Source organism: Heptranchias perlo, chromosome 1 (assembly GCF_035084215.1).
Source record: "Heptranchias perlo isolate sHepPer1 chromosome 1, sHepPer1.hap1, whole genome shotgun sequence".
Taxonomy (NCBI): domain Eukaryota; kingdom Metazoa; phylum Chordata; class Chondrichthyes; order Hexanchiformes; family Hexanchidae; genus Heptranchias; species Heptranchias perlo.
In genome coordinates this window covers 103,957,150-103,980,920 of record NC_090325.1, presented here as the reverse complement: position 1 = coordinate 103,980,920, position 23,771 = coordinate 103,957,150, and the positions used below count along the sequence as shown (strand labels likewise).

Here is a 23,771-nt window from a genome sequence, read left to right as displayed (position 1 = left end):
TGTAGGTAGCATGTTACTTTACAAAACACTAAATATACATTTAAAAGGGAGATTACAATATTTTAAGATTGTTTAGTATACATTATTCTAATTCTTAAGTGGCATCAAAATAATTACTATCTACACATTTTTACACTAGAAGCCTGTATCCAGCCCACTTATTGTTTGTATGGATAAAGAAAATGCTGGAAATCTGAAATAAAATTAGGTAAAGCTCAAATACAAGTTAGAACTGAAGATGATTCAAATCCAAAATGTTAATCTTTCTTCATTCCCTTTCAAAGTGATGAGCCTGTGAGACATTTTCTACATGTTGAGTTTCTTTTCTAAAATGTATTCATTTTCCAGCTACACTTAACCTTAGGTTAGATCATCCATCTTGCATTTAGTATTTTATTACAAAATTACATTTTTTTTCACATATTTCCAATCCTTTAAGTCATTTAATACTGTACTTCATTTAACAGAAGCAAAGTTTGAACCCCCTTTAGAACCAGTTTGAGGGCATCGCTTAAAGTTAAAAGTGTGATCTTTGACTTCCACCCGAACAGGCACAAAGTCGGCAGAGTGGCTGTGCTGGCATGAGGCCAGAGCTATCACAAGGCCTGGGCCTCATTAACATGCTGCCAACAAGCTGCGGCCATCCTGCTGCAGCTTGTGGTTGTGGGAGGGCGGGAAATCGTAGGCTCCGATGCTGAGCCGGCCTGCAGGGAGGTTCTGGGGTGGGGGGGAATCTCGAATGGGCCGGCACTCCTGCTTCTCCCACCAAAAAATGTTTTCATTTTCTTGGGGCTTTTTTTTTGCCTGGCCACCAGCGGTCTCTTTAAAGACAGCTGGTTAGGCTGCTCAATGCCCGGTACAAATGCATGGAGCATGCACCCTCTGCAGATATTTACCTGAAAATTGCAATCAAGGTTCTACAACCAGCATAGGATCCTGATTTTCATATTTAAGCAGCCTCCCAATTGTTTCAGGTGGGCTATCCAGAATGAGTGACAAATTTCTGAGCACATAATATATGCTACTTCATACAGCCAAGGAATTGACATCCAAGGTGCACTGTGGAAGCAGGCGAGCAAGAGGAGACTCGAGGGTTTTTATACTTAGGTGCTAGACACAACTTTACATTTTCCATAGGTGTTGCTGGGGAGGCTGTTAATGCTCAAGATGAGTGATCTTGGATGCATAATATAAAATGATGCCGACTGAACAAAGTATATTTAAAAGTGCATTTTTTGGGTCAGAATAATGAAAATAAGATAGTTTTGAAAGTTGTGTATAACATTAAATGTTGGCTTTAGTTTATAGTCTGCATATTTTAGTGGCTTTAAATTGAAAATATTCCACATTATCAATATAACATAGATGCTTTGAAAATCACAGTCCAACAAGCTCTTCAATATTGATTATAAAATCAATCCTGGGAACAGATGGTAAATCTAAAAAAAAGTTCAAAACCACAAGCCATAGTTATGAACATACAAATTAAGAGCAGGAGTAGGCCATTCGGCCCCTCGAGCCTGCTCTGCCATTTCATAAGATCATGGCTGATCTGATTGTGACCTCAACCCTACTTTCCTGTCCACTTACTATAACCTTTGACTCCCTTGTTAATCAGGAATCTATCCAACTCTGCCTTACAAATATTCAATCACCCGGTCTTCACCGCGCTCTGGGGAAGGGAGTTCCACAGACTCACGACCCTCAGAGAAAACATTTCTCCTCATCTCTGTCTTAAATGGGAGACCCCTTATTTTTAAACTGTAGCCCCTAGTTCTAGTCCCTCCCACAAGGGGAAACATCCACTCAGCATCTACCCCTTCTAGTCCCCTCAGGATCTTATATGTTTCAATAAGATCACCTCTCATTCTTCTAAACTCCAATGTATACAGGCCCAACTTGTCCAACCTTTCCTCATAAGATAACCCCCTCATCCCAGGAATCAGTCGAGTGAACCTTCTCTGAACTGCCTCCAAAGCAATTATGTCCTTTCTTAAATAAGGAGACCAAAACTGCGCATAGTATTCTAGATGTGGTCTCACCAATGCCCTGTACAATTGTAGCATCTCTACTTTTATATTCCATTCCCCTTGCAATAAATGACAACATTCCATTTGCCTTCCTAATCACTTGCTGTACCTGCATACTAAGTTTTTGTGATTCATGTACTAGGACACCCAGATCCCTCTGTACCTCAGGGTTCTGCAATCTCTCTTCATTTAAATATATTGCTTTTCTATTCCTCCTGCCAAAGTGGACAAGTTCACATTTTCCCACAATATACCCCATCTGCCAAATTTTTGCCCACTCACTTAACCTACCTATATCCCTTTGCAGACTCCTTATGTCCTCTTCACAACTTACTTTCCTACCTACCTTTGTGTCATCAGCAAATTTAGCAACCATACATTCAGTCCCTTCATCCAAGTCATTGATATGGATTGTAAATAGCTGAGGCCCAAAGCACTGATCCCTGTGGCTCTCCACTCGTTATATCTTGCCAACCTGAAAATTACCCATTTATGCCTACTCTTTGTTTCCTGTTAGCTAACCAATCCTTTATCCATGCCAATATGTTACCCTCTACATCATGAGCTCTTATTTTGTGTAGTAGCCTTTGATGTGGCACCTTGTCAAAAGCCTTCTGGAAATCCAAGTACACCACATCCACAGGATCCCTTTTATCCATGTTGCTTGTTACTTCCTCAAAGAACTCTAATAAATTAGTCAAACACGATTTCCCTTTCACAAAGCTATGTTGACTGCCTGATTGCATAGAGATTTTTTAAGTGCCCTGCTATAATCTCCTTAATATAGATTCTAGCATTTTCCCTATGACAGATGTTAAGCTAACTGGCCTGTAGTTTCCTGCTTTCTGTCTCCCTCCTTTCCTGAATAGAGGAGTTACATTCGCTATTTTCCAATCTGATGGGACCCTTCCAGAATCTAGGGAATTTTGGAAAATACCAATGCATCTACTATCTCTGTTAAGACTCTAGGATGAAGTCCGTCAGGACCTGGGGACTTGTCAGCTTTTAGTTCTAATATTTTTTTCAGAACCCTTTCCCTGGTGATTGTAAATGTTTTAAGTTCCTCCCTCCCTTTCAGCTCTTGATTCACAATTATTTCCGGCATGTTACTTGTATCCTCTACAGTGAAGACGGATGCAAAATCTCTGTCCAATTCATCCGCCATTTCTTTATTATTAATTCTCCATTATTAATTCTCCAGACTCTCTCTCTAGAGGACCAACGCTCACTTTACTTACTCTTTTTCTTTTTAAATACCTTTAGAAACTCTTACTATCTGTTTTTATATTTCTAGCAAGTTTTCTCTCATACTCTAATTTCTCCCTCCTTATTATCCTTTTAGTCATTCTTTGCTGTTTTTTTTAATATTCTGTCCAATCTTCTGACCTGCCACTAATCTTCACGGAATTGTATGCTTTTTCTTTCAATTTGATACTGTCTTTAACTTTCTTAGTTAGACACAGATGGTACCCCAGAGTCTTTCTTTCTCACTGGAATGTATCTCTGCTAAGTGTTATGAAATATCTCATTAAATGTCTGCCACTGCATCTCTACTGATCTATCCCTTAACCTAATTTCCCAGTTCACTTTAGCCAGCTCTGTCTTCATGCCCTCATAATTGCCCTTATTTAAGTTTAAAACACTAGTCTTAGACTTACTCTTCTCTCCCTCAAACTGAAAGCAAAATTCAATCATATTGTGATCACTGCTACCTAGAGGCTCCTTTACCAGGAGGTTATTAATTAATCCTGCCTCATTACACATTACCAGATCTAGAATAGCCTGCTCTCTGGTTGGCTCTAGGACGTGCTGCTCCAAGAAACTGTCCTGAAAGCACTCTATGAACTCATCTTCCAGGCTACCTTTGCCAATCAGATTCTTCCAACCTATATGTAGATTAAAATCACCCATGATTATCGCTGTTCCTTTCTCACAAGCCCCCATTATTTCTTCCTGTATATCCTGTCCTACAGTGTGGTTAGTTAGGGGGCCTATAAACTACTCCCATAAGTGACTTCTTGCCTTTACTATTTCTCATCTCCAGCCAAACTGATTCTACATCTTGGACTTTAGAACTAAGGTCATTTCTCTCTATTATACTCATGTCATCCTTAATTATCAGAACTACCCCTCCACCTTTTCCTAGCTTCCTATCCTTCCGAAATGTCAAGTACCCTTGAATATGCAGGTTCCAGCCTTTATCATCTTGCAGCCATGTCTCTGTAATGGCTATCAGATCGTACATATTTATTTCTATTTGAGCAATCAATTCATCCATTTTATTATGAATGCTATGCGCATTACGAATTAATAATTAATTTTTAAAATAGAAACAGACAGGTGCTATGATGTCTCAACATTGAACGAGACATCAAAAGCAACATCCTTACATTTAATGTGCAAATGTTGTCCTACATTATTAATGAACTATATGCTGAGTATATAATATTGAAAATAGTTTGTAGGCTCCTCTGTATACAGGACCTATTTTATTAGAATGTCCATGCTTACAAAAAATTTTTTTTTAAATATACATAACCACATATTAAAAGAATATATTTTCTCCTGATTATCCACAGTATCATGTTTTGTTGATTTTCTCCTTTTCATATTTTCTTCAAGTCATTAGCTATCAAAGGATTTACAAATTTATTTTTGATCTATATCTTACCCCGGTCTCATCCTCAGTCTCCTCTCTCAAAACTGAGCTCAATATCTTCTAACATAGTATTCCAATGGTTCTGAGAATTTGTTTTACTGATGTGAAATCAAGATTGAGCCTACCCACATGCATATGCAGACTCATACCTCATATCAAATGATTTTCCTTGAAAACAGCATTACTTAAAAAGAAAGTCAAGGCAAGATCATAATGTGAACTCCAAAAAACTTTATGGTATGAAATGACAAAACTCATATATACTTAATGTACCTTTCCTCATTGAAAGCATCCCCTGAAAATACATTTGACTCATTTAATATAATGGAACATCTTCAAACTTCTGTATGATCCAGTACTAAACTATGAAACCAATTCATACTTCACAAGTACTGATGTACAAAGAACTTTCTCACCTGAGCATTGGCCGAGGTGGGGGAGGGGGCTCCTCGGGGTCCTGACATCTCTTTGCTTTCCTGGTCAACTGTTTGAAAATATTTCGTGCTGTGACACCGACCCACAGGATGGTGGCGAGGGTAGAATAGTGTAGAATTATTCCAACCTACATTTTAAAAGATTAAAAGGTGAGGAACTATAGAAATATAGAATCTGGAAGTCTGTCATAATACTGTGGTGCTTATGTTTCAGTATTAATTTACAATACATATTAAAGATGCTTCTCTCTGCAACAGTGAAATGAACACTATTTACTGTACATACTTGTATATAATTTAACCAGTCCACAGGCAACCCTCAAAATTTCACCCAAAATTCAAAAGACCCTCATATAAAATTAAACAACTTCTAGTCATCAAAATTCTCATCTTCATATTGACTGTTAATCAGAAATACATTTTCTCTGCTCTTTGCCATTTCAACCAACCCATTTCCATCTACTGCTATATTTTTCTCTTCCAGCTCTGATATTTAAATTGCAACTCTCCCTCCTGATTTTAAATCCTAGCTTTAAATAATTTTTCCCTGCATCCAATCAATACGCTGCCTGATTTTAAATCAACAGCCTGGAGTGAGGTCAGAAGTAGGAGTTGCCATTGAATTATTGCAGCATTTAAGCAGCAGAGTGGATCGCATTCCTATCAGCTGTCACTCCTTCACCACTGTGGTACTTAAATGGGCATTCTTTCCCAACTCTCAACTTCAGATCAGGGCCCCACTGATTATTTAAAATCAGAGACATTCCAGCAGCATAGATATACTAAGGAGAAATTTAAAATCATCAGCAGGACCCAGCACAGATGTCCAGAAGAGGAGCTGCCATTTAAATGTCAGACCCCTGGAGGTGTGAAGCCGATCAGAACAATAGCTGATGGGAAGTGGATCCACGCTTTTGTAGAAATTGCTCGACTAGGTGGGAAACTGGAAGGAATATATGACCTGTTGATAAGATGACTCTTCACCCATTTTGAACTTCAAATAAGGACATACTTTTCCCATCTTATGTACTGGTATATAGGGTGCTAATGTTATTAAACAATGCAATATCACTTCAGTTCAAATGACGTGATTCAGTTTCAAAAGGTTGAGTTAACAAACTGATTATCAATGCACTATAGAAAATTTGCATGCATGCCAATCTGTTTCTTGTGCTACTGCTAATTTAATGCCTCAAGCTCCTCCCACAGCTATCACTGCTAGTTATAGCCCTGTAACCACTAATACTTCACCCAACTGTTAACTAGCTCAAAATGCTCTCTCCAAAACAAATCACGTTTTAAAGAACAACTTCTATACTTGTGCTGCATATGGTAAAAAAATGTTATACCCCAGCATTGTGCTTTACTGAATTCCCAGTGGGAACATTGTGATTGCACGAAAACAGCACATGCTTGCCATTACATGTTACTGAAATCCTGCAATGCAATGGGAGTTTATGTTCACTACTGTTTGCATAAACACCAGCTAATGATAAAGTCCCGCATAGAACTTACTGAAACCACCCAATCAAACTCCACCTGAATGTATTTTACAAACACATCTTGCAATGCATTTCATGGAAGTAACAGATTTTAGAATGAATTTGGTATCGATAAACTGATTCTCACAGTTTATCATCACAAACTTCATATGTGCTACCTTGAGTGTTATCTTGACTGCTTTACCTGTGTGGTTTTTTTTGGATCGATACATATTTACAAAAGCATTACATTCCAGTTCTACACAGTATCGTGTGCACTCTTCTGAGTGTTAACGCACTCATATTTTATCGTTGTTCAAGGCTAGCCAAGATTGTGCTCTGATGAGGTGTCATCTAGAGTACTGTGTACACTTCTAGTCACCACAATACAAGAGGCCATCCAGGCTTAAAGGTGGCGCAGAGGAGAGTGATCACTGATATTAGAAGAATGAGCCCTGAGGAGCAATTAGGTAAGCTGGGGCTCTTCACCCTCAGAAGCAAATGTCTTAGAGGGGACCTAATATTTAAGATACCTAACAGGATGGAAAAGTAAACCCAGAAATGTTTCAAAATTCTCAACGAATATATATTCCATTGAGAAATGAAAACTCCACGGAAAAGTGATCCATCTGTGGATAACTAAAGAAGTTAAGGATAGTATTAGATTAAAAGAGGTGGCTTATAATGTTGTGAAGAAGAGTAGTAAGCCTGAGGATTGAGATGGTTTTAGAAACCAGCAAAGGATGACCATAAAACTGATATAGGGAGAAAATAGAATGAGAGTAAATGAGCAAGAAATATAAAAACAGATTGTAAGAGCTTCTACAAGTATGTAAAAAGGAAGAGAGTAGCAAAAGTAAACGTTGGTCCCTTAGAAGCTGAGGCAGGAGAAATTAAAATGGGAAATAAGGAAATGGCAGAGATGTTAAATCAAATATTTTGTATCTGTCTTCACAGTAGCAGACACAAAAAATGTACTCGAAATAGTGGGGAACCAACAGGCTAACGAAAGTGAGGAACTTAAAGTAATTAATATCAAGAGAGAAAAATTACTAAAGAAACTAATGAGACCAAAAGCCGACAAATACCCTGGACCTGATGGCCTACATCCTAGGGTTCTAAAAGAGGTGGCTGCAGAGATAGTGGAGGCATTGGTTGTGATCTTCCAAAATTCCCTAGATTCTAGAACGGTCCCAGCGGATTGGAAGGTAGAAATGTAACCCTGCTATTTAAGAAAGGAGGGAGGGAGAAAACAGGGAACTACAGGCTAGTTAGCCTGACATCAGTCATCGGGAAAATGCTGGAATCCATTATTAAGGAACTGGTAACAGGGCACTTGGAAAATCATAACATGATTAGGCAGAGTCAACATGGTTTTATGATAAGGAATCGTGTTTGACTAATCTATTACAGATTTTTGAGGATGTAACTAGCAGGGTAGATAAAGGGAAACCAGTGGATATTGTATATTTGGATTTTCAAAAGGCATTCGATAAGGTGCCACATAAAAGGTTGTTACACAAGATTAGGGCTCATAGGGTTGGGGTTAATGTATTAGCATGGATAGAGGATTGGTAATGGACAGAAAACAGAATGTCGGGATAAACATCTAATTTTCAGGTTGGCAGGCTGTAACTAGTGGGGTGCCGCAAGGATCAGTGCTTGGGCCTCAGCTATTTACAATCTATATTAATGACTTAGATGAAGGGATCGACTTTAATGTATCCAAGTTTGCTGACAATACAAAGCTAGGTGGGAAAGTAAGCCGTGCGGAGGGCATAAAGAGTCGGCAAAGGGATATGGACAGGTTAAGTGAATGTGCAAGAAGGTGGCAGATGGAGTATAATGTGGGGAAATGTGAGGTTATTCACTTTGGCAGGAAGAATACAAAAAGAGAATATTTTTTAAAATGGCGAGAACTATTAAATGTTGGCATTGAGAGATTTGGGTGTCCTCGTACAGGAAACATAAGAAAAGCCATTTAGGAATGCAAACGGCATGTTGGCACTTATTACAAGGGGGTTGGAGTACAAGAAGGAAGTCTTGCTACAATTGTACAGGGCTTTAGTGAGACCATACCTGGAGTACTGTTACATTTTTGATCTCCTTACCTAAGGAAGGATATACTTGCCTTTAGAGGCGGTGCAACGAAGGTTCACTAGATTGATTCCTGGGATGAGAGGGTTGTCCTATGAGGAGAGACTGAGTAGAATGGGCCTATAGTCTCTGGAGCTTAGAAGAATGAGAGGTGATCTCATTGAAACATACAAGATTCTGAGGGGGCTTGACAGGGTAAATACTGAGATATTGTTTCCCGTGGCTGGAGAGTCTAGAACTAGGAGGCATAGTCTAAGGTTAAGGGGTCGGCCATTTAAGACTGAGATGAGGAGGAATTTCTTCACTCAGAGGTTGTGAATCTTTGGAATTCTCTACCCTAGAAGGCCGTCAGTCGTTGAGTATATTCAAGGCTGAGATAGATACATTTTTGGACTCTATGGAATCAAGGGATATGGGTATTAGGCAGGGAAGTGGAGATGAGGTCAAAGATCAGCCACGATCTTATTGAATGACTGAGCAGGCTCAAGGGGCCGTAAGGCCTACTCTTGCTCCTATTTCTTATGTTCTTATGTTCAGAGTAATACTTTCAGATAAGGCAGAACAGCAGGACACAGATGCAAGGTTATGAAGTGAATATTTAGAATAAATGTCAGCAAGTATTTTTTCCACAAAGGGTGCTAAACAGCCAAAACAGGTCAACGAGAACAATGATTAAGGCTCATTTCAGAAACAACGTAATGTTTAATGGGTAGATGGAAGGGTTGGTACTCTGGAAGGACAAGATCACAAGGCCTCTTCACCCAAACCCATCTTGTGACTGATACCACAAGTTGAATACAGGTAGTACTTCACATCATTAACAATGAAAGTACATAATTTATTTTAATAATTTTGTTTGTATGCAGTACTGTTCAGAGCATATGAAAAATACAGTTGCCATGAATTTCCTCAGGTATTCTCCCTGTCCTCCACCATAAGTTTGGCAGAAACTCTGGGGGTAACTTTCAACTTTGCTGGGGATGGAAAACTGGTGGTATCAGGTTGGCCGCCCTATCAGGTGCAGAGTATAACAGATGGCCAATCCAATCCCGCCAAACGTACAGTGGCGGAACTGGGGAAGGCCAGAGGAAATTCAACCCCCTTGTTTTCCAAAAATTCTAATGGATGAAATTCAATGTGTGTGCGCCAATGTCTTGCACATTGAAAGAAAACCGACTCAAATTGTGTCAAACCAGCTAGGGCAGAAGCTGAATGAAGTTTAGGAGGGATAGTAAACTCAACAGTGACCATGTCCAATCACTGCAGAGTATCAATAAACAAAGCAAACAGGGAATGCCAACTCTGTACAGGAACATCACCCTCCATATCCCAAACTATCCATGAGCAATATCATGGGAGATCTACAATAGAAAGTGTTCTCCACTTAGTGGATGCTGTTTGTCCAGACAATTGGTCAAACAGCACCTACCCAAACCCTTGACATACAAGTTATTTTACTTGGATTTTAATATACCCCAGGCTGATGGGATTAAAATATCTCTACCAAGTGAGATCATTTTAGGTATTCCTAGTTTCCAGTGGGTGAAAGTCCACATCACAAAATTACCAAATTAGGGCTCTTTCTTAGAGGTCGCAAAGAGAATTTGACAGAGTATTGGAACATTTCATGATGGTGCTGCAATTGTTACTTTTTTTTAGGTTGGGGTCAAACCATGTTTTGAGGTACAGCTTCATTCTATATGCAACTTGTACTTTACCAGATTTAGGAGTGCTGATTCTCACACTGACATCTTATACTAAAACTGGAAAAATGTTCTGTTTACCAGAACTGACAACCCTCATTTTAATGAGCACAAAATAATTTTCACCAAGCATTGTGCTGCTCACACAGCTGATCTCCAATGTCTGTGGTGATAAGACCCCATTACACCTAACTATTTTTAACCAAGTTCAATTATCCGAAATCAAAAATGAGTATGTGCTCCAATCAATTACCCTTCAGAGATGTCTAGTTTAAGTAGTATTGTTTTTTAATCTGGAATTTCTCCACTGGTATTAACAAATATTCCTATTGCAAAGTGTTACTTTAAAAAAAATCCCATTATATAGCGCCTATAAAGAGATGAGAAATTTTTGCTTACCGCTTGGCAAACACTAATGTTCCTCGTCCGATTGATGCCGCCTACAAACACTGCACACGTCAGGAAAACGTGAAAGCAGAAGTTAACCAACATGTGCCAGCTCTTTCGGCTGATCCGGACCGCACTGTCAAACCAGAACAAATCAACAGAATTGTTACCAAATGATCACAAATCAATTTAAATAACATTTGTAACTCTTCTTTTCCACTTTTCCTCCCACGTTGGTCAGCTCAGCAGAACTGCAGTTTGCTTCAACAGCAACAGTTTTCCAAGGGGCAGTCATTCTGCTCAATGACACGTGTAACTTGCCTTTACGATATAGTATTGAATAAATTTATTCCATCTTTGGATTCCCATTGCATTGAGTTCACTATTATTTGCTAAGGGACAGTACATTTTTGGAAAGTCACTGATTTAGGGGTTAAGTTTGTTATTATCCTGCATAAATACAAAGTTCCCATTAAGGTTTTTTTTTGGTTAAAGTGCAAAGCAATTATAAATTTGATTACAATGTAATGAAGTGTTTTAACTTGTTGAGCTTATAACTCATTGGATGGCAGAACAGGCTTGAGGGGCTGAATGGCCTACTCCTGTTCCTATGTGTCCATGATCAGCCAGTAGGAAGTGCTGAAGTGCAACCAACACCTTAACCTCTGCCAATTCTTTTCTCTTCTCATCTCATCTCATCTCCTTCTCCAACCACCCCCCCCCCACCCCCCACACACCCCTGTCACCCTTTCAGGATAGTCAACTCATTCAACTGAAATTAGCCACATGCTGTCTTGGGATAGTCCACCTGCAAACTTTACCTGAGATTCACCTTGTGTCTATGTCTATTGGGTGGCAGACAAACATCTTGTGGCATGGAGCATTTTTAATATATTAACACATGTCACAAATGTGCGGATAGCTTGATTTTGCCAATTGTCAACAGAACCCTGTGTTTGACATAGGGAAGCCGTAGGAAAGATTTATGAAACTTCCAACATGATCAAGTATTTAAGTTATTGAAGTGAAAAATTAGGGTTTATAGACAAACTGCCATACCTCTTTCCTCCTCACCCCCCCCCCCCCACCGCCATTGTAACATGAGTGAGTTTAATACATGGCAACAGATGTATTAAGCAAATGTTCTGTCACAACATATTTTACCCTTTATTTGTATCTAATCACTTTATATTTACAAAACAGTATTAAAAAGTAATGGAGTGCTGAAAGAAGTACATTACAGAACAAAACATGACAGAAATCGTTTTTTTTTTATTTTATAAACAGGCCTGGCAAGTGAAGTGGGTTACAAAACTGTGCTTTCACCTCTGGCTCTTGAATTCAAGTCCAGCCCAGTCTCCTCTCAATCAACTATGAGGGTCTTAAGTGAAATATGTTTTGCACAATCTCACTCTGATTTCTAGTGGGCATTACTTCATGACATAATCTGGCTCTCAGAAGCCAAAATGTTCACTGGTGTGGAAAGCAGATTGGCTTGTTTATAGTCTAGGTACTTTTCTGAGCTTAGCACATCATTGGGCTGCATTAAGGTGCCTTTCCCCACTTCTAGCTCATGTCATGCCAAATCTGAGCAAACTTGATACCATTACGGAGTATCGAAACTGGAAACCCAGTAGTGCTATCCCCCACCTTGCTGAGCACATATTTTAAATAGTGTATTTCAAATTCTACTGCAAGTGAGTTTGGGTTGAGTTTAAATGATAGAATTATTTTTGCCAAAAAAAAGTATCATTTGCATTACTTCAGACCAATGCCATGATTGGTTCATAGCATTAAATAAGAAAAGGCATTACCTGTGGTAGTATATGTAGCTGGCAATGATTATGACCAAACAAGTAAGCAATACTGCTGCAGCAACATAAACTACTGGATGCAAGAGGTCTACAGATTGCAGAAGGAAATCAGCACCAGTCAGATCCTGATGGGCACAAAAAACAGTCAAGCATGGATTAAATGTAGAAAATAGTGCAGATTTATCGGGGGAAAAGTGATGGCCAAAAATAGCAAAAGTGTTTCCACAAGTAGGGCAGTTAGGCAGTTCACAAGAGAGAAGCTGTAGCAAGTTACCCATCTAACCAAATCTACCTGAACAAGCATATGGAGGTCTTGATTTAATATTTCGTTGAAAAGTTGCACTACCAAAAATGCAACATTCTCTTAGTAATGCACCAAAGTGTCAGCCTAGATTATGTGCTCAAGTCTTGGAGTTGGATTTGAACTCAACCTTCTTACTCAGGAGCCCCTTGCACTTGGTTTTAGAGGTGAGTGTGGGAGGCATCTGGGATGTAGGTTTGAGAAGGCAATTTCGCAGAGAAAAGGAGTCATAGATTGCTCCCGCCTTCCATGGTAATCCTGGAGTATTAGAAGGATTTGATTATGGAGAGTAAAGTGCAATAATGCTCGACATGCTCCAGCCAAACATGGCATTGGCCAACCAGCTGTGTGCCAGGTGCACTCAAGTCTGTGGCATTCAAACTTAAGGGTGAGGAAGGTGGGAGCTATACTAGGGAAATGAAGGGGTGAGATGACGAGTAACTTGGTGGGGATGACAGTACTGAACGCAGAAGTGAGGGAGCTGTTTAGAAAGTTAACAGCACCAATAGCGTCATGGTGGATCAGTGGTAACAGGGGAGTTGGGAGTTAGAGTGAATTGGTGAGGAAGCTGGGGAGGCAATTGTTTTTTCAGGGATGAAGGACAAGGGCAGGGAGATGATGCTAGTAAGGAAGAGGTTGAAGATGGCCAGATAGTGATAAAGATCTTAAAAGTGGCAAGGCCATGTGGGATGATAAAGTCAAGAGGTGCGGATAGGAGAGTTGGTGTGAAGGGTGAAGGACATAGTGAAGATAATAGCATATGTAATTAAGGAGAATGAAGCCACAAGATAGAGAGACATGGGTGAAGGGCAGAAAGCAATGGTAGGGGCAAAAGCAAATTTCTCGGACTGGAAAAATGTGAGTTTTGTTCAGGAATCTGTATTGGGGCTGCTCATATTTATTATAACCATAACAGATCTGAAATAGAGTGATCAATATTGAAATATGCTGATCATAAAGTGAGGGGGATGTTAAATTGGGATGAGGAATGTGAAAGACTGCAGGACGACATAGTTAGGACAGATAAGTGGCCGATGCAGTTTCAGTGTATAAAAATGTTATGTAATACATGTTGATATTAATAAGGGAACAAAATGCACCTTAAATAGTAAAACTTTCAATGGAGTAGAGGAGAAGATAAACAGGTTATTTTAAAGGGGCGGGGCATTTAGTAATATAAAAAGGCAAACAAAATCCTTGGTTTTGTATCTAGAAGCAAAAAATATAAAAGGTTGAACCTGTACAAGAGTTAGACAACAACTGGAGTACTGTGTTCAGTTTTGGACACCCTAGCATAGCAATGATATTAAAACAATATAAAGAGCACAGTGTAGTTTCACTAGGATGTTACCAGGGATAAGGCATTACAGTTATGCAGAAAACCTTGAAGTTGGGGCTTTATATATTAGAGCTGAGACAGTTAAGGGATGACCCGATAGAGGTCTTTAAGATCATGATTGATTATGATAAAGCTAAACAGTGATAGACTGTTTTCACTGGTCGGTAAGACAATAATGGGGGGACATAAATTTAAGATAACCACAAAAATAATTAAAGGAGGTTAGAAAAAAATTTATTTAAGAAACAAAGAACAATCTTGCATTTATATATCACCTTTCACGTCCTCAGGATGCCTGAAAACACTTCATGGCTAATGAAATACTTTTGTAATGTGGGAAATGCAGCAGCCAATTTGCAAACAGCAAAGTCCCACAAACAGCAATGAGATAATAACCAGGTAATCTGTTCTAATAACGTTGGTTGAGGGATAAATGTTGGCCAGGACAACTCCCCTGTTCTTCTTCGAAAAGTGCCATGGGATCTTTAACGTCCACCCAAGAGGGCAGAAGGGGCCTCAGTTTAAAGTCTAATTTTAAAAAGACAGTATGACATTCCCAGTGCTGCACTGAAGTCGCAGCCTAGATTACATGTTCAAGTTTCTGGAGTGAGGCTGTATCTTTCAACCTTCTGGCGCAAAGGCAAAATTGCTGCCACTGAGCCTAGGCTGACACAGAGGATGGTTAAAATGTGAAATTCTCCACAACAAACCATTGTTGAATCAGATTCTATAAATTCTTTTAAAAAGGAATTAGATAATTTCCAGAAAAAGGGAAACATTGAATGGTATTGGGAGTGAGCAGAGGAGTGTGATTAGACACCTGTGGAGAAAAGTACATGCACAGATGTACCAGGTACGGTAGCATAGTGGTTATGTTACTGGGCTAGTAATCCTGAGTCATGAATTCAAATCCCACCACGGCAGCTGGGGAATTTAAATTCAATTAATTAAATAAAACCTGGAATTTTAAAAAAAATAGCATCAGTAATGGTGGCCACGAAACTACCAGATTGTCGTAAAATCTCATCTGGTTCACGAATGTCCTTTAGGAAGGAAACCTGCCATCCTTACCCGGTCTGGCCTATACGTGACTCCAGACCCACAGCAATGTGGTTGATTCTTAATCACCCTCTGAAATGGCCAACTCAGTTGTACAATCTTGCGAAAAAGTCATAAGAAGAATAAAACCGGACGGACCACCCGGTATTGGACCACTAGGCACCGGACACGACAAAGGCAAAACACCAAGCCCAGTCGAACCTGCAAAGTCCTCCTTATTAACATCTGGGGACTTGTGCCAAAATTGGGAGAGCTGTCCCACAGACAAGCCAAGCAACAGCCTGACTTGGCCGTACTCACAGAATCATACCTTTCAGCTAACGTCCCAGACTCTTCCATCACCATCCCTGGATGTCCTGTCCCACCGGCAGGACAGACCGACCAGAGGTGGCGGTACAGTGATATACAGTCAGGAGGGAGTGGCCCTGGGAGTCCTCAACATTGACTCCGGACTCCATGAAATCTCATAGCGTCAGGTCAAACATGGGCAAGGAAACCTCCTGCTGATTACCACCTACTGTCTGAATCAGTCCTCCTTCATGTTGAGCACCACTTGGAGCACCACTGAGGGTAGCAAGGGCACAGAATGTACTCTGGGTGGGGGACTTCAATGTCCATCACCAAGAGTGGCTCGGTAGCATGACTATCGATCGAGCTGGCCGGGTCCAGAGGACACCATCCAACGTGTTGTGTGGCACTATCACCATGCTAAATGGGATAGATTCAGAGCAGATCTAGCAGTTCAAAACTGGGCATCCATGAAGTGTTGTGGGGCATCAGCAGCAGAATTGTATTCCAGCACAATCTGTAACCTCATGGCCCAGCATATTCCTCACTCTACCATTACCAACAAGCCAGGGGATCAACCCTGGTTCAATGAGGAGTGTAGAAGAGCATGCCAGGAGCAGCACCAGGCATATCTAAAAATGAGGTGCCAACCTGGTGAAGCTACAACTCAGGACTACATGCATGCTAAACAGTGGAAAATTAAACAACTAACGGGAGGAGGAGGCTCTGCAAACATCCCCATCCTCAATGATGGCGGAGTCCAGCACTTGAGTGCAAAAGACAAGGCTGAAGCATTTGCAACCATCTTCAGCCAGAAGTGCCGAGTAGATGATCCATCTCGACCTCCTCCCAATATCCCCACCATCACAGAAGTCGGTCTTCAGCTAATTCGATTCACTCCACATGATATCAAGAAACAGCTGAGTGCACTGGATACAGCAAAGGCTATGGGCCCCGACAACATCCCGGCTGTAGTGCTGAAGGCTTGTGCTCCAGAACTAGCCAAACTGTTCCAGTACAGCTACAACACTGGCATCTACCCGACAATGTGGAAAATTGCCCAGGTATGTCCTGTCCACAAAAAGCAGGACAAATCCAATCCGCCCCATCTGTCTACTCTCAATCATCAGCAAAGTGATGCAAGGTGTCGTTGACAGTGCTATCAAGCGGCACTTACTCACCAATAACCTGCTCACCGATGTTCAGTTTGGGGTCTACCAAGACCACTCGGCTCCAGACCTCATTACAACCTTGGTCCAAACATGGACAAAAGAACTGAATTCCAGAGGTGAGGCGAGAGTGACTGCCCTCGACATCAAGGCAGCATTTGACCAAGTGTGGCACCAAGGAGCCCTAGTAAAATTGAAGTCAATGGGAATCAGGGGAAAACTCTCCAGTGGCTGGAGTCATACCTAGCACAAAGGAAGATGGTAGTGGTTGCTGGAGGCCAATCATCTCAGCCCCAGGACATTGTTGCAGGAGCTCCTCAGGGCAGTGACCTAGGCCCAGCCATCTTCAGCTGCTTAATCACTGACCTTCCCTCCATCATAAGGTCAGAAATGGGGATGTTCGCTGATGACTGCACAGTGTTCAGTTCCATTCGTTACCCCTCAGATAATGAAGCAGTCCGTGCCCGCATGCAGCAAGACCTGGACAACATCCAGGCTTGGGCTGATAAGTGACAAGTAACATTCGTGCCAGACAAGTGCCAGGCAATGACCATCTCCAACAAGAGAGAGTCTAACCACCTCCCCTTTACATTCAATGGCATTACCATTGCCGAATCCCCCACCATCAACATCCTGGGGGTCACCATTGACCAGAAAGTTAACTGGACCAGCCATATAAATACTGTGGCTGCAAGAGCAGGTCAGAGGCTGGGTATTCTGCGGCAAGCGATTCACCTCCTGACTCCCCAAAACCTTTCCACCATCTACAAGGCACAAGTCAGGAGTGTGATGGAATACTCTCCACTTGCCTGGATGAGTGCAGCTCCAACAACATTCAAGAAGCTCGACACCATCCAGGACAAAGCAGCCCACTTGATTGGCACCCCATCCACCACTCTAAACATTCACTCCCTTCACCACCGGCGCACCATGGCTGCAGTGTGTACCATCCACAGGATCCACTGCAGCAACTCATCGAGGCTTCTTCGACAGGACCTCCCAAACCCTCGACCTCTACCACCTCGAAGGACAAGGGCAGCAGGCACATGGGAACAAAACCACCTGCACGATCCCCTCCAAGTCACACACCATCCTGACTTGGAAATATATCACTGTTCCTTCATTGTCGCTGGTTCAAAATCCTGGAACTCCCTACCTAACAGCACTGTGGGAGAACCTTCACCACACGGACTGCAGCGGTTTAAGGCGGCTCACCACCACCTTCTCAAGGGCAATTAGGGATGGGCAATAAATGCTGGCCTTGCCAGCGACGCCCACATCCCATGAACGAATAAAAATGACTTGATGGGGCTGAATAGCCTGTAACATTCTATGATTCAACAGCTACACTCCCCTCTTGGTTCTCCCACAAAGTTGCACCTTACCCCTGCGCCCCCACCCCCCATTCCCATGCCATACTATCCCGACTGCGAAACCTTGGCCTCCCAAATACAACAATACCCAGGGCTCCACCCCACTATTCCTGAATCCGTCACGCCATTGCTCCAAGATCTCAACCACCAGTGTCCCCACACTTCCAATACTACCAAAGTCAAGACCAACTGTAGTCTTCAGGTGAAGAGTGATTACAGGATACAGGGTAATTGGACCAAGGTGCATAGATGTAATTCAGTCAGTTTTGAAATATAATTGCTTTTCTTTTTACAGCAAATTTTGATTTTATAATATTTATAATGAAATAGCAAAACTTGCTTCAATTTGGGAAGCAGAGAAGTACAACTGGTTAGAACATAGAAGTTTCTCTGCAATACAGGCTGAGAAGTTGAATATAGCAAAACTGTGGCACTACAGAGACTGGCAGTAGGTTGTAATTACAGTGTGACACATCTACATAAGCAGTTTCCATTATAAGTTAATAATGGAAACTGCTTAACACTGAAGTGTGACAAAACAACATGACAACAGGAATTAAGGTTTTGTAGACAGGAATATATTTATGTATATATATTCAACCATCACATGCTCACAATCTGATTTTACAGGGTTTTTTTAATAAATAAAATTGAAAAACTGTGCAAGTACAAGATCCATAGTGTGCAGGACACCACTAAGTTTGAAAAGAGTGACAAAGTAAATTGGGAAGTGGTGATCAGGTAACACTGTCCTTGGGTAACTTGTAGCTTGTAATAGGAAGGGAAGACTGAGGCCAATAGAGTTCCCCAATTTTGAGGTCAATGGTAACAATGAGCTATGTAGGAATGCTTTCAACAAGGATAGAGGGGTTGAAGAGTATGTAGGTTGGTTTATTTCTGGTTTAGAAGGAATTCTGAAGTACTGAATTGTTGTATCTGTAGCTTACCATCAGCACTGCATAGTTGTTCAGCGAGTAACACTGCATTGTGGTGACATTCTCATCCGATGTGACAATCTGGCAGCCATCAGATAGCCATCCTCCATAACCATTCAGAAGGTTGAAGTCCCAGTATGCTGCAACAGCATCTACCCCATGTGAAATACGACGCAGCGCAACAGTGATGGGTTGACTGAGAGAATACAGACTGTTGCCATCTTTTAAAGAAAGTCAAAGCAATATTACAAGGATCAGAAAACAATAATAAGTAACACATGGATAAACATGTACATTATAAACAAGCTGCACTGACTTTTCTCACTGTTGGCTTTTAAAAAAAAAGTGTTATTCTCCCACACAACTGGAAATAGCACTAACAATTCTTATCTTCGACAAGATTGTGTGGTCTGATCTGCTAGGACATTGCACGTAAATAATGGTGAGCACCATTAGCTGTCTGCCTCACCACTGAAATGCATTGAATGGTGTGAAGTTGCTGTATTTACACGGTTCATACGAACTAAACTGGCCACAGAAAGTCAAGTCTTGTCCATTTCAGTCCAAGTACCCTTTTAACAACATGATGAGAGTTAATTACTGCCAGTCAACCCCTCTGACACTGAAACTGAATTATTACAACTGTGGAGTCTCATTCCTTCAGGTTTTAATTGTTGTTGGAGACTTTAAAAATGTAAAGTTTTATATTTTAATTTTTTTTAAAAACTTTTCCTTTCTGTCTCTTTTTTTCTCTTTTAATCCAATTATTCTTTCCCTCTCTGTATCTGATTTGACATTAAATTCACCCACTCTAATTTATACTTCCTTCTCAGTCCTTGCACTGCTAATTTCATAATCTTTCAATCTGATAGGCTAAGGAGACACACAGTTGCTTGCCCTGTTCATTCAGGTCCCAGATTCCCTGTGCCCCTCGCTGCAACATTATCAGCTCACACTTTCAGCAACTTGCCACACAAAAAATTTAAAAACCTAAACATGTACGGGCAAGTATAACTAACAGCAGAAGCCATTAGATGCCCTGCTACAGCAAATTATGGCTCGTCATAATTGCCCAACAGGCAACAAGAGTTATTGGAGTAGTAAAAAGAGAAAATGCTGGAAAAGCTCAAGCAAGTGAGGCAGCATCTGTGGAGAAAGAAACTCACTTGCTGAGCTTTTCCAGCATTTTCTGTTTTTATTTTGGATTTCCAGCATCCATAGTATTTTGCTTTTGATTGATTGATTGAAGAGTGGTATAGGCGGAGCCATACACAACAAACTGACAGAAGATGAAGGTCAAAACAAAAATACAGAATTTCATCAATAAAGAGAGAAAGACATCAATTTAAGAAAATAAAGCATTTGAGAAAATGCTGTTTTGAACTGTTCAAAACATCTGCTTGCACACCATGACCAGTTGTATTGCTTTCAAATATCAAGACTGTAAAGTGAAGCTGCTTGGGCAGAAACTAAGATGACCAGAATCAGAAGGTGGAAGCTTTTGTAATAGTATCTATGTCCCCTGTACTTCTATCTTAAGATCCGTTATTGCAAACTTTTCAATTTAAATCATAGTAAAATAACTGCAAGATATCTATGCGGATGGTAATTTTTAAAAAATGCAAGTACAAACAATGCTGTGAACTAAGTCTCTTCTCTGTCTGCCGCTCCAGTGCTTTATTCTTTGTCATCTGAAGTACATCATTCATTATTAGTGCTCTAAAATATTTGATGAAAACAAAAATGAAAAAAATGGCACTTAGACATTTTGAATGCACACTCCCAGATTCCTACCTATCTTCGTATAGATGACCGGAGAGGCCACAGTCCGTCTCTTTCCATCATCTGCCAAATTTGTAGAATTCCCAGTGCTTGGAAAAAGTTTGCCATTCCGGAAAGCAATAAGCTGCAACTTGTAGACTGCATCTTCCATTTGGGTTGGTACAGGATTATGGGCAAACAAGGATGGTGGCAACTGAACAGATGCCTCTGCAACAGTGTTCTATAGGGTGTTTAAAATAAATAGTTTGAGAAGTGTCACACAGAATATGCTGCAATTAGTCATAGGCTACAAACAACAGCCGTGTGTTTTTTTAAAAATTCATGGTATTGCCCTATAAAGGGAAGTGGCATATCATATCATTTTACTTTCCAGCCAAACATAAGGGCATTGGATGAAGTTTAAAAGGAAACCAGCACTGAAGAAAGTGGATATTGAGTATTGTACCTGACAATTACATGAGATGCTGCAGTCAGTCTCCTACTCCACTTATTAGTGGGAGAATGATCACACCATTGATCAACCTCCACTCTATCCAGTGCTAGTTACCCAACGTCCGTCTCCGATTCCACTTTATACTTACATATAGAGGTACCTCCCTGCTATAGGTGAGTGTGTGAGGTACACTGAAGCACAAATATTTCAGGACAATCAGTTATCTATTTTATGAGTACCACTGATTCAACATTCAGACTATGTACAAAATTAAACTGTTCAGTTGTCGAAGACAAAATTATGGTAACCTTGAAGAATTTCAAACTGATCCTTCTGTACTAATTAGAGGCAGAAAAATTCAGATTAGAACTTTGCTCATTCATTTTACAATATATTAAATGTCTATTAATGTCAGAAGAGCTAATCAAGATTGACAAGAGCAGCAGTTTTTCCCCATCAATTAGCACTTCTAAAACTAGCACTACATAAAATCATCCTACAATTGATATTAAGTAGCACTAGCTACTATTGAAGGCATCTATTAGAGGAGTTCACTAACTGACATTGCCCATGTACAATCATGAAATCTTTTAAAAGAGCCATAATCTTCACCAGGCAGAACACATCAGATTGATTAATTCTGATGGAGCAAGGAATATTGATTTTGTGCAATGGTATGGTCTCTTGTGCAGGTTGATATCACCTTTTACAAGACTTTTTTCACCATTGTAAGGCACACTACATGGCCAAGTTTCACACTGTTGTAACTTTCCTCTATAGCTACAAAGCAGTCACCCCAACATCGCTGTACTAAAGACATGGAATTATATTAAAACTCAAAGTCATATGCTCTGTAGTGAAGACATTTAAAAATATCACATTCCAACCCAGAGCTCTCAGACATTTTGTTTCTAAAGTCAACCAAGTCCTCACACAATACCTGACTGCCATAAACAGAACTGCTAAGTTCCAGCCCCAGACTCCTTGGCCAGCCATGATTTCTGCAACACATGTTGACTAAATTGCCAGTATATAGTCTGGATCATTGCATGCAACAGGTATTCCTTTACAATCCTTAAATTTACTATTTTTCTGTTATATATATATATATATTTCTAAATTTCAACTCACATTAGTTGCTATTATATTAACAGACCAACACACAGGTCCTGGTCCAATATGAAATATTTACACACAATTAGAACTTTGCTACCTGCATCATAGTTGGGCCCTTTTATTGGACAAATGGAATCCATCCAGAATTTCCATTCTTTTTCTCGAAAAGCAAATATTTAATATAACTAAGTGCTGCTAAGTGCATAAGTATCTTGCCAAAAAAAGTTACACTCAGTTCAGATTACAGCTGATAAATCATTATTTCTGTAAGCTCACCTTTAACAATATCTAAGGCATATAGTCTTTTGTGCTTCAACACTCAAATCTAAAGCTGCAGGTGACCAGATATTTTACTGTTTTCTCTCTCAAATATATTAATTAAAATAATAATGAATTCCTACAAAAGATACTGATCAAAGCTTTGGCATAATGTCAACAGCGGAAAAAATTTAAAATAATATAAAATACAATCAGATTTTATTCAGGATTACAACACGTTTTGTATAAGGCTGAATTGAAACCATATGCTTGTGCATAGTCATAAATCATTCTTCAACATAAGCAGTTGGGTTCTGCAATCAGCTTTCATTCTTGGACTGAATACAATTAAGTTTCCCTGCATCCAACATAGATGCAGTCAATTGATCCATAAATAAAATAAATTAAAATTTCACATCAACATTTTTACTCAGTTTTTAATAAACTTATTTACGGTATTCTGTGTTCACAGAGCAAGCAATGTCTGTGCTGACCAATGGAACACTTTTCTGCTTTAATCAACATAAAGCACTTCCAGGCTAGGTATAGAGCAGGTAGAGGCAGAGTAAAGCTCCCTCTACTTTGAGCTAACAAAGTGTCTTGATAATAACTTCTAAAGAACAGCCCCACTGTACAAGTGTGGTGTTTTCCATTTCCCATAACAGCCATCCTTACAATCTCGGAGATTTCCAACGTAGTTCCAGTTAACACTAAATTAACTGTAGATTTTATGTAAAGGATCTTAACAGCCAGCAGAGTGAGGAATCTGGAATGGATTCAGAAAGTTCTACAGGTGAAAAACAGTGTAATAACTCCAGAACCACTTAGTTCTCTTCCTGCTCCCCTAGAAGTTTATTACAGTATTTTAACAAAAGCACTCAACAATAAACGGAAAAGTTGATGCATTCATACATGTTGCTGAAAGGGCGGAACACACAAATGTCTTACCAATAATTACGGACAACCTAAGGAAGTTGACGGATTATTTGGTCAACCTCCATGAACATTCTTTTAGTTTAGAAAAGCTCACAATTTCAGTGTTGTTAGATAATTGCCTTACTTCGCAAAACCTCTTCTTGAGCATTAATCAAGACAGTGTTACCAGAACAATTA

The 23,771-nt window shown here is 40.1% G+C and overlaps 1 protein-coding gene across 1 annotated transcript in view; it reads right to left on the bottom strand.

The window, feature by feature from the left end:
• Positions 1–23,771, bottom strand: part of adgra3 (adhesion G protein-coupled receptor A3) — a 156,135-nt gene that overhangs the window by 6,160 nt on the left and 126,204 nt on the right. The window contains exons 13-17 of the mRNA XM_067989256.1: positions 20,864–21,071; positions 19,082–19,290; positions 12,606–12,730; positions 10,804–10,927; positions 5,106–5,251 (exon numbers count right to left, since the gene is read on the bottom strand). Coding sequence (XP_067845357.1) covers positions 5,106–5,251; positions 10,804–10,927; positions 12,606–12,730; positions 19,082–19,290; positions 20,864–21,071 — 812 coding nt within the window. The remainder of the gene's footprint in view (positions 1–5,105; positions 5,252–10,803; positions 10,928–12,605; positions 12,731–19,081; positions 19,291–20,863; positions 21,072–23,771) is intronic.